This window comes from Tigriopus californicus, chromosome 8, assembly GCF_007210705.1.
Source record: "Tigriopus californicus strain San Diego chromosome 8, Tcal_SD_v2.1, whole genome shotgun sequence".
Taxonomy (NCBI): Eukaryota; Metazoa; Arthropoda; class Copepoda; order Harpacticoida; family Harpacticidae; genus Tigriopus; species Tigriopus californicus.
The window spans coordinates 14,123,775-14,136,149 of NC_081447.1; the positions used below are offsets into that span (position 1 = coordinate 14,123,775).

Here is a 12,375-nt window from a genome sequence, read left to right on the forward strand (position 1 = left end):
CAAGACTGTTGATCTAGTTAGTTTTGATAATGCTTTTGGGCAAGCTTCTCCAGCGCCCGATTTCTGGCCAAAGGTCGATCGATGGGTTTGTTGCATTCCGGACAAGTTTTGAGCTCTCCATTCGACTTGCAGGTCTGGCAAAGAAGATCACCATCGTCACATTGAAATATCTGAGTGGGTGGAATACAAATGTAAGAGCAAGACACGCATGTCAGTTCTTTTTCCAGTTCTGGGCTGAATCGTTGCTTGGCTCTGGAACGGAAGAAAACTCGATTGTGTAATCGCCTCTTCGGTCCAATAAAATGTGACAGGACCACAAGATGCCCTCGGGACTTTAGCTATAAGACGACGACTTACTTGTCGAGGATGGGGGGTACAACAAGATTCTCCAATTTCTCGGAGAGCAAGCTAATCTCGTTTTGAACCCGGTCTTCTTCCTCTCGATGGCTCTTTTTCATGTTCTCAAATTCCTCGATCTTTCTGGCGAGATCGGTCTCCAATTGCCGCTTTTCCTCATCAATCAAACAGGTGAGTCTGGAAACTAGATCCTCTTTGGCCTTGGATATCCGCGACAAATCCCCAAATCTAAAACAAGGATTAGTACGATCATCGAAGAATGAATGGCATTTGGCAATCTTCTCAACATTCGAACTACTTGAAGTTTGAAGTTGAGTGAATTCAACTCGTTTTCTACCGAAACTTTCCATGACATACATTTCAGACCTCGAGCGCTCGCACGCTTTCGACTCATATTCTTTGAAGTAAAAAAAACAGTTAATATTCTTTCATGCATACTTGCCTTGAGAGGGAGGCAATATCTTTGGCTGATTTTCTCAAATCCATTGAAAGCGATTGATCCACGGTAAATTGGAACAATTGGTCAAACTCGTGGCATTGGCCTTTATCGATGTGTTTAGTACCAGGCAATGGAGGTAGTGGGTTATATCGTGGGTCAGGAGCTAACTCAAGATTGGGCGAAGAACTAAGGGAATCCTTGATTTTATCAACGATACTCGCGGATCGTGGCCCATGCATTCTCAGGTCCATTTCATCCTTCAGATCCATTCTGACGTCAGTGTCACTTTGAGCCTTCTTACTTTGAGACATGGGCACTTGAAAAAACGGCATATCTTCTTTTTGGATCATAGATTGGCGGCGAGGATCACGGCTTCGGGATCGCCTTCGATCTTTGGTGGGCTTCTTTTCATCCCTGGCCAACACCTTCTTCCTGGCACCGGTGAAGACCTTGAGTTCCTCTAACAAGGATTGGGTCACGTCAGTCTTCACATCTTTGTTCACGGATTTCGAAGAGTTCTGGCGGGAGAGCCTCCCGAATCGTCCGGATTTCGTTGCGAATGAAGCTCCCTGCTCTGGTTGTGAAGCTTTTTTCGTAGAGACTGGCAAAGCCGAAGGTGGAGGGGGTGGTGGTGGAGGGGGCGGTGGTGGAGGCGGAGGAGGCGGTGGTGGAGGCGGAGGAGGCGGAGGTGGTGTAAGAGAACATGGAGAAGAAGACGGTATGGTCGTTTGGGTGGGTATTTCTTCATTACGGCATGCTAAAGAATCACCCGAATTTGGTTGCACGCAGGTACTAGAAGGCAGGTCTGTGACTGGTGATGTAGAGATGGAGGAGACGTGAGCATCGCTGATTGACCTCGGGCTTTGTCCTATCAACTCATTTTTCTCTGCACTCACTGCCTCTACATCACCTTTTTGTTTTGATAGCTTGGCAACCTTAATTGAATTGAGCATCTCTTCATTTGATAGCGCCGTGCCAGCATCAGCCTGGATTGATGCGCTTTTGGTATTTGACTGTGGTAAGACCCAATGAGTGCATTCTTCATCATCATCGTCTTCGCTCTCGTCTGATTTCGGCTTGGCTTGAACCTCAAGCTCTTTTTTGGCCCTAGGTTCCATCGTTACGTGTGGCTTCTTCCGAATGGAATCTGCTAAAATCATGGCACACTTGTAGTTCTCCCATTCTAAGGCCCAGGTTTCTGGAGTATCTCCTTGGTTATCTTTTGGATCAGGAGTAGCTCCTCCATCTAATAAGATCTGAACTACCAAAGCATGACCTAAGAGATAATAAGTTGGTTCAATGACATTGTAAGCCATCGTAGCGGGTTCTCTCTCACCTTCGTATGCTGCATAATGCAAAGGAGACCATCCAGGACATACGTTGGCTACATTCAGGTCGGCTCCATGTCGAATGAGCAACGTGGTCATTTCAGCAAACCCTTTTTCAGCCGCTAAATGAAGTGCTGTGTTTCCGCTTTTGTCCGCTTGGTTCACATCCTCTTTCTTCACGAGTCTAATATTAACTTCATCCAATCGATTCTCGCTGACATCGAATAAAAGTCCCATTTTGAAGGGATAATACAATGAATTGTCTCTCACTTTGGACGTGACACACGATATGAACTTTGCACACTGCTTGGGTCATATCCCATGTTCTACTTCCTTTCAAAGATTGTCCATGAAACAAGAACAATTCTAGGTCTAGCTAAGGGGTGTTTCAGTTCCTACAAACGAAAAGCACTTCATTCCCACGGATAGAGGTAGAAAGTGCCTCCGCTGTAAATGCTGAAAAACCTCCCGACTTGCCAAGATAGTCTTGATCGGCTTTCGCGTAACATGAAGGAGCATAATAAGCCCTCGACGATTGTTTACCTTTTTCAGCTACTCTGATGTCAGTACGGTCATTTGTGTTCTCAGAAATAACTTACCCAAGCGACTAGTGACTAATGTTATTCCAGATGAGGTAAAATTGTTCAATATTCTGCGATATTCCTTTTATATTTTGTCAATGGGAGTTCTGAAGCGCTAAGACTAAGACTAATAATAAATTCAAAGTTATATTTAAGATCAGGACGAAAAAATGTATTGCAGACAGGGCAAATTTCCCAGGCCAAAAGGTCCAAAATAATCTGCACACCAATAAGCATTAAGATGTAACAAACTTTGAACAATTAAGTCAAGCTTCAATATCAAAGCTCATTAGTGTTGTTGGCACGAAAACTTCAATTTTTAGGATACGTAATGTACAAAATGCACATTCATTCTTAACTTCCCGCAGATCTGTTACCGGAGCATGCATGCATCAAGTCAATTTTTATTCCATTCTTAACAAGACAAGTATGAATGTCGTGCCATTTTATCCACGCTCTTCCAAAAACTTCTCGATCCTTCTCATGAAGATCGTGATCATTCAGGCATTGATCATACTCCCGGGATTGATCTTACTTCTGCCCTTCACAATATAGGCCTTCAAGGCCTTGACGCAGTTGTAGGGGTTGTACTCGTACGTACACATCTCTTCCTTCAACTCCCCTCAGAGAAGAGCTAGTGTAAGGGTTGAGGTCAATCGAGTTCCAGGGCCATGTTTCTAGGTTTTCGAAATCTACACAGTTGTCTCTGAGGAGCTTAAGTGTGGCTCTTGACTTGTCAGGGAAGGCGCTGCCTTGCTGGAAAACAATCATTGTCCTGATTGGTCTTCTCCGGCATCTCTGAGATGACCTAGTCACATGCTTACATGTCTCTGCTTGTCAAGTTGCAAGATTGGTCTGCCCTGTGCAAACAGGACTGATGAGAGTCTCTTTTGTCGCTTCTGGGGGGAATGGGGGGCGTTGATCCCCCAAATCTTATCATTGCCATTTTTTTAGTTAAGCTTCAGAAGCTTGATCATTGGACTGGCTCGATATCCCACGCGCGGTAGATCAAGGATCACATTCCGACTTTGCTGCTCCATGTCTGACTGTCTTTGTTTTTGGGCAATTTTGATTGAGATTTGACAATTTGAAGTTGTCAAGTAAACTGGGGCGTTGAAGAGGGAAAGGGAGATGATGTTACCATCAACTATTGGGAGATAAATCATACTTCAGGGGCTTAATAGTTCATTCTTGAGGAATCAAAGTAAAGTTTAAGTCATTAATCTAAGAAAGCAATGGTTCATTTAGGATTTGCATTTTAATGAACTGTCACAGTTTTACTAATAGAGATGTATAGTAAACGGTATTGAATTTTGGGTGCATTTTTGTGACATCAGTCTGCCCTCATGTCCCTGAAATGCATATCCAGATATAGTATCACAATACTAACTCTGTACAAGTTGATTGTTCAGCCACATCTTGAATATTCTTAACCCATATGGGCTCCAATGAGTTCAGCAGGTTTGCAAAAGGTCGAACAAGTACAAAGATGTTTCACCAGGAACATCATAGCAATGAGAGAGCTCTTGTGTTGGGAGAGACTAAACAAGTTGGGACTGTTCAGCGGTCAGAGGAAGCACGGAAGGTACCTGAAACTGTACGTTTTCAAAAGCATTCGTGAGTTTTGTCCCAACTCAGAAATTAGGGTCAATTCTAGTGACCGTAGAGGCTTAATGTGCGTTTTGAGAGCACCTTCAGGCCCTCAAGAATCCAGGCTAGTTCGAACAATGAATTCCACTACTCTTCTTTCTTGGGCCCCTTCATTGTTTAATTTGCTTCCCTCTAATATTCGTAGGGAATACGTAGGCCTTATTGATTCGGTAACATTTTTCAAGTCAGACGTGGAAAAAAATTTAAGTAGCATTACAGATCAACCTTACATTCAAGGACTATTTCGGTCCGCCAACATCTAGTGTCTAAAAAATCTATGGCTTAACCCTTACCGAAAAAGCAACGCGTTGCCATTACTGATATTGTCACTTGTACACAAAAATATGGCTTAAAAGTGCAAGAAGAATGTTTTATACGATTTTTTAACATTTAGGAAATATGACATGAAACAAATGACAGACTAACGAGGGTACAAGGGTTCAAGAATTAACTTCTTCTTGGTTCTAATCTTTTTCACTTTTCCTAAACATTTTGACAAACGGTTTTTCATGGTGACCGGACAACTCAACCAAGTGCAATGAGTACACACACCATTTTGACCAAAAAAACATGATTATGGAACATGAGTCAACATTTGATTTGCATGCAAAAATGTTAGCATCAGTAAGGCATTAAAGAAAAAAAGATCAAATTTGATTGAAACTTTACCAAACTTGATTTTCACATCATGAATGATATAAAAGTAACTTGCTTTGAAAGAGCAAATGATGCATTGTCTAAAACCTATCAAATTTTGACAGTTTCAATTTTACGCCACAACTATTTGTAAGCCAACATATTGGGCTTTATTCCTGTACTGGGTCGAGTTGTCCGCTCGGTCGAGTCGTCCTGAAACCGTTTTTCATCTTCATATTTACATTTTGAGGCTAACTTATGTCAAAAAGAACGTAATTGGATAACCCTAGCCGCACCCTCCAGTGATTATTTAGGAGAAGATAGAGAGATAATGCTTATTGCGACTCTTGGTCATGTCAGATTATAAAATGTATCAAACTGTATGTATAAATATCATATAAAAAACCGATTGAAGGATAAAAGAATGAAGTGGTCAAGAATGATAAAACAGTTGACTAGAAAGTGATATCACAATGAGTATGACCAGAATTGGTTCAGTGCTCATGTAAAAAGGAAAGAGGGAAATTGCAACAAGTACATGAACAGGTGGGTAGAGGTAATACGTCCCAGTATACGTAATAAACATGTTGTCAAATCTTAATCTAATGGGACTCAAACTCGCAATAAAGATTTAAAATAAAAAAAAAATAGTGTAAATCTTGGTTATTGTAGTAGAGTGGGTGGGTCAGATTGAACAGATCTTTTGTCAGCTCCCGTCGTTGATGGCATTGGGCCGGGAGCGTGACAAAGGTGCGTGACTGCCAATACTACGAATCGATGTCGGGCCAAGGACAATAAGGTGTAAGCAAGTCCTTGACCTGGAGGGACAACTTGTGCCTGGACATCACCTCTGGAAAGGTCAGGTTCCCAACACTGTTGGACACCAACCTTGCCAACCTGATGAGAGGGGCTCAGTTTCGCATAGAAAATGCGTCTATGCATTGTTGGCGTATTGGGGCACGCACAGGTATCGTTCGAAGAACTTTGTGAAGGTGTGACATTGGCGGATTTGAGAGCGGATTGGGCGGAGTTGGGAAGCCAAAGGTGAAGGCCGTAGGGGAAAATTGGGTTGATGTAGGGACCCTGGATGCTAGGTTGATGTAGGTCCAGATGAGTTGAAGAACTATTGGAAGGGGGAGATTCTTGACAGGAAGTCTATTGCAAATGTATCCAATCCGGGCCCTGGACTTGGTTATTGCGGGCTGGAGGTGATTGGTGAAGGAGAGTTGGGTGGGGAAGGTGAAACCGACATAGCTGAAGTACTTTATGATTTCAATCAGACTATTGTTAATATGGAAGGAGGTGGGAGGCAGATGACCTTTATGGAAAACCATGGCCTTCGTCTTGAAGGTATTAACTTGAAGCCCGTTCTCTTGATAGTAACCGTGGAGGGCATTGATGGCATTTTGCAATTCCACGGCTGAATTAACCAAGAGAACCAGGTCGTCTGCATATTGAAGATTTTCAATCAAAAATGGTTAATGGTGGGGCCTTGTGTGAGGGCTTCGGGCACGTCGGATGCATAAAGATTGAAATTCAATCTTTATGTATCCGACTGAATTTATTTTATCGCATCATTAGCAAATAAGTCACTGCATTTATTTATTGATTGTATGTCCACTCAAGCATCAAAAAGATGAAATAAAGTAACGGAAAAAAGCCGAAAGTTTTAGTAAGAACTTTAAGTATCGGGGAAGAAATCTTAAAACATCACTTCTTTCCCTCGTTTGATAAAAGAAGAAAGTAACGGGAAAAGGAGGGCCCAAAACCCGTTCCGTTACCGCAACTTCTTAAGAAAAGTAAGGCGGTAACGGTAGTGTTACTCAAGCCCTGCAAGTCACCTATAAAGAGCAAGGGAATCACATTGCAGTCGTATTTAGTCCTAACAAACAACACTTAACAAATCCGGAGATGAGGACGGTGGGTGTTGAGGGGGAGCCTGTGCTTATTAATCCATAAAATCTCAAAAAAGTCGCAATGAAAAGGCGGGAGGATTCAACTTCAACTGGGTAAAGTCTGCACTGGCAACAGAATGGCAAATAATAAGTATAGACACAGCGTTGCCAAATTTGTAGTAGCGATGGAGGCCAATTTCGTGCTCAAAAGCTGCCATTTGAAGGCCATTTGAAAGTAAAAAGTAGCCACTTGGAGGCTACTATCGTTACTCCTTTGTCAGTCGTTAAAAACAAGCTACTTTATTGAATAGCTCAGTTTTTCATAATTGTTAACAACTTCTTCATTTTTAAGCTTACCTTACAAAAGTTTTGGAAGCAGTTGTTACTACTGAAACCGTGAAAGGTGTATCAGAAGCTCGGATTACAATTCATTCCCATAGAGAGTGAGCATTTTTTTTTATATTTCAGGTGCAATATTTTTGAGCGGTAGATGCCTAACTTTATCTCTTACAGTTTGCCAACAGAGCTAATATTCAAACTCAACCATAATAGAGATTATTTGGCAGCCATTTCTTCAACAAGTATTTGTTTCTCATGCTTCAATGGGGTTTACAACTATATCAGAACAACAAATGTCACTGAAGTGGAGTGAAAGCCTAACTCTTAAAATGGCGTCAAACATGGAGATTACAGCTGTGTATCAGATCCAACAGGGCCTCCGAATCCGATTCGACGAAATTTTTGGTATTACGAATCCGAGATATTTTTCTCAACCCGACCGAATCCGAATCAGAGAGATCTATCCAATGCGAATCAATTCCAGGCCTCTTTTCTCCACTATCTGTGTTTTGGGGAACTTTGAATTCTTCTTTTTCTCCTCTGAGGAGTGCATACTCCTCTTTTCTTTGAAAAACCTCCTCCTTTCTGGTAAACGTTATTCTCCACTGATTAGTTGGCGGTGCTACTTTTTTACACTTAACCTAACTTTATCAAACCTAACCTAACCTTACCTAATCTAACCCAACCTAACCTAACACGATATTAAACGCCTTTGAGGTCTCTCTCCAAATCTTTCTAACAGTTTGTCACAAATTTAAAAATGAGCACCGCCAACTAATTGGTGGAGAATAACGTTTATCCTCCTTTCTTAAAAGGAGATTCTTCGTTGACCATACGTAGTCGAGGTAATCCTGCCACCTGGCGACCAGAATTGACCTCAACGTCAGCTGTTTGTTATGATTTGGTTTTGGGAGTTCAGATTCTGAAGCTCACAATCGTCAGAACGGATAATTCCCCTCATTTTCAAGACATTTCAGCGTCATCAAAATAGTTGTACTCCTATTGAACGGAAGGTTTTCATCTAAAGTATGCCAGCTTTTTAAAGAAACTCACTTGATGCCAAACTCGTTCACAGAGTGAATGAGACCTGAGAGGATGGATAACGCCAGGTGATGTCAAACATACCGTGATGCTAAAACATTCATTCTCCATAAGAGCGTATAAGAAGATTTGTCATTGCTTACTGCCTTGATTCTTCCTATTAGACTCAGCACATCCAATTATCTATTGAATGATGCCAATTTGAATCCATGTGTGTTATAGAAGTGCCTAAAAAGTACCATTAGAAACAAAACTTCAGAAAAGGAAGTGACATACATGTTGGTTTTTCATCTTATCACCCTTTGGCTTAGAAAAGAAACTACGTCCATCTATACTTTCGTCGTAATGGCAGTTTCTAAATAGGTCCTTCACATAACATTCTTTAAGAATACAGATTGGTTTAGTGGAAGAAGTTTCAGAAAGATTCAGTACTTCACAGGACAGGCAATATCAGCTCTGGCAGTGCTGTGGGCTAATAAAACTGAGTCTAAATTGAGCCGACAAACAACAGTGGATATCTGAGTGAGGGGGAGAAAGTGTCTAAAAGTATACAAAACAAACAACTAATGGCGTCATTAGTTTTCTGAAACATTAAAGCACCGGTTGATGTAAGTGACTCTACCACGTGCCAGCCCTGAGGGTGGCACTACAACACAAACAGACTCGCTGATTTTGAAAGTGTTTTTGAGTGGGCAAGTGTTAGATGGCCGTTTTAGGCCGGTTGGGAAACAAGGCCTGGACCATCAAGAAGGAAATAGTTCAGTTTTTGGATATGGGCATGGCTTTGCAAAATGAAATTTTCATACGAGAGGGCATATTTTGTGATGATCGGCTGGCTTCTACAAGGTCTTCTTAACCTCATGGTACCGCCTTGTCGCCACACACCACGCTTTCCGAATAATTGGATATTTAGGTAAGCTAATGGATGTACGATTGTTGCAGTAAGGAACCGCACTACTACTTATTCACTACGGCCGAAAGTGTAAGTTATCGTTACGGTGAATCGAAAATCGACCCCAAGTTCCTTGTATGGACGGCTGTCAAAATAGAATGAGTGAGCAGCGTCGGTGCATCGGCTAACAAGCGGTGAGGTGAAGCCGGTGAAGGTATGATTACAGTGACGCCAAAGCTATGAATAAGAGGTCAATTTTGGAAGTCAAATTTCAAAATCCCTTGATCCCAATAACACTACAGTTATGGTTACATGATTAGACCTTAGACCTGGATTTAACCTTACCCAGGTGCTGCCATTTTTTACTTACCGCGGGGGGATAAAATAATGTCAAAGGGCCATCCGGACACTCTTAGGCGGCTTTGGCTATCTTGAGCCGTTACAAGATTTTTTTTCTTCTTTTCTTATGGCCTCAATCATGAATGTCATATTTTTGAATCCAAAAATAACCTCTTTGACACACGTTTCATTAAAAATATCAATTACTCACCCATGAGCCAAATATCTGCTTTTTTAAGTTTATGTCGTTAAACCTACTGACCGGCTCCCCTGTGGCTCGTATTAGTGCAGCGGCAAAGCCAAACTCACTTTGATAATCAGTTCCGTCAATTTAACACGTTTATCGTACTTGAGGTTCATAATCTTTTCAGGCAAGTAATAAATCCTTTTTTTGTATGAAAAGTGTGCCAAAGAGTTTAATTTTTGATTCAAAATAGACATAGACAATGTAGAGTCTATGGCCAACATACTTGGCGATCAGGTCTCTAGTGTGTTTACAACTCCAAATAGCTTAGGAGCAACAGTCCATTGCTCTATTGATGAATTTGTTGAGATTCGCAAGGCTTGTCAAGTTGAGCGTTTAGATGATCTTTCACAGATCAAGATGCTTTAGAGGCCATGAGGGACCTGAGACACTCGAGCTCTCCTGGCCCTGATGGTGTGACATCTCAGTTTCTGATGAGATGCTCACTGGTTCTTGCTCCTGTTTTCTCATACTTGATGCGTGCATCTTGGATCAGGGCAAGTTCCCCTCTTCTCTGAAAATTGGAACAACATGAGCTAGCTTCAAAGGGGGAGATAAGTCGCTCCCCAGTAACTATAAGCCAATTCCTCTCACTTCGAACATTGCAAAGGTGTTTGAGAAGATCATGAAGTTCAAAATTGTTGAATTTCTTGATATTCATGAAGTTCTTCCTCCTAACCAGCATGGGTTCCGAGCACATTTTAGCACGGTTAATCAACTGATTGAACGTATAGAGCAGGTTATTGAGGGACTAGTGAGCCATGAATCAGTTGATTTAGTTTATCTTGACTTTGCCAAGGCTTTTGACAAGGTAGATCATGGTCTTTTTGTTAACAGGCTCCATGAGATTGGGATCCAAGGCAAGGTTCTCAATTGGTTAAGAAGTTTCATTGCTGGTAGGAAGCAATTGATTAAGGTTGAGGGATCCCTTAGTGACATACATGATGTCAAGTTCTCAGGGTTCCATTTTGGGTCCTCTCCTTTTCATTATCTTCATTGCTCCGCTTCAGAAGCTTGGTAGTAGTAATGTCAGTGCCTCTTCCTATGCTGATGATACAAAATTGGTAGTTGGAATGCTCGGAATGATTGAACATTGGATTGAACATGGCCTCAACTTGTTTGTATTGTTCATTCCAATACTACATGAATTCTCCCTCCAGTCTTCAATATCTTCCTATGCCAATGATGTTAATTAAGCCAATGCTTGCTCGAAATTCAAGGAACCAAGCAAACCTACAAAAGGACTTGGACATTATATACAAATGGGTCCCTCTTTGGGATTAGGGTGTGGTTCTCTCATGACAATGATTTAGCTCAGAAATATGCATATACAATGAAAACTCTACCAATCAATTGTCCAACAGCATCTGTAATATATTTTTCCAATTTGGGAACCAATGATGGCTGGGGGTTGGAATAAGATTACAAAAGTGCCAAGATCTTTTACCAGATCTATTGCGGGGATGAACTGCCTAAGTTATTGGGAACAACTTCAATACATAGAATTAAGTAGTGGTCAGCATAGGTACAATTGTTACCTAATACTGTATGTTTTGAAATGTCTCCACAAGTTCTGCCCTAATCTGGGAATAGAATAGAGCAATAGTGCCAGAGTAGGCACCACTTGCAAAATGCAATCAGATAAAAAGTTAGTGAAGTTCTCCAAATCCTCATTTATAATAAACCAAGCACCAACCCCCTTAACTTGGGTAATATTTTGGCGTTGGAAAAGCACTTGGATTAGTATGCTAACCTTTGTTGAATTTCAAAATGAACTGATTTTCAAAACGAACTGATTTTCAAAACGAACTGATTTTCAAATCGAACTGATTTTCAAAACGAACTGATTTTTGAGGAATTCCAAATGTTTTGCCTTTGGCTTCATATCACGTAAATCTATTAGTTATGCATTGACAAACAGAAACTTTGGTCGAAAACAAGAGATATGCACATGTTTCTGCCACTTTCAATTCGACTTCAATGAGAGTTTAGAACATTAAGTAACTGAAGTGTCACTACTTGCTCATTCTCTCTTACCTCTTCATTGTGATTTTTGCCTTCAGAATTTCCCTATGGACACAATTTTGGTGATTTTGCCATATTGGTATTGGGCAGTTGAAGGTGAAATTCACATTTGACCACAATGCAATGGAAAATACCCTCGTGTTGAAAACACAGAAACAACAGTTTCACTTAATCATAGATAATCATGCCTAGGGTGCCCTAGACAAAATATGGTCGTCAATGATGTTATTTTGACACTCAATTAACGTAGATTAGTGAAGTACCTGAGTTCAGGGGATTTTTTTTGCCGTCATGGCCACTTCTTGACCCGAGGGCAACCAGGGTTCAAACAGATTTGATAGCCAAAGCCAGCTTGACTTTTTATTGGTATTTATGGGCATGGACATGGTTTAACCATGAAATGTAGTTGAAAATAATTACAAGCATTTACACAATACTGCAGTTCAAAATATTTGACATATGATAACTTTCCTTCAATGACGTGTATATATTAAACCTTATCATTAGACCTCTCATTTGAAAAGAGAAGCCGTGAATGAGCAATTGCAAGGCAAGTAGGACGAGTCAAAAATTCCAGCCCATTTCACCACTTATGGTGCATTTAGATGA

At 41.1% G+C, this 12,375-nt stretch overlaps 1 protein-coding gene across 1 annotated transcript; it reads right to left on the minus strand.

The window, feature by feature from the left end:
- Positions 1-6: 6 nt before the first annotated feature.
- LOC131884905 (protein phosphatase 1 regulatory subunit 12A-like) lies at positions 7-2,621 on the minus strand. Its single transcript, XM_059232801.1, has 4 exons — positions 2,133-2,621; positions 800-2,072; positions 358-585; positions 7-252 (listed from the first exon to the last, which is right to left on the minus strand). Exons 1-4 carry the CDS (start codon positions 2,359-2,361, stop codon positions 18-20), a joined length of 1,965 nt encoding a protein of 654 aa, XP_059088784.1. The 5' UTR covers positions 2,362-2,621; the 3' UTR covers positions 7-17.
- Between the last annotated feature and the right edge of the window lie 9,754 nt (positions 2,622-12,375).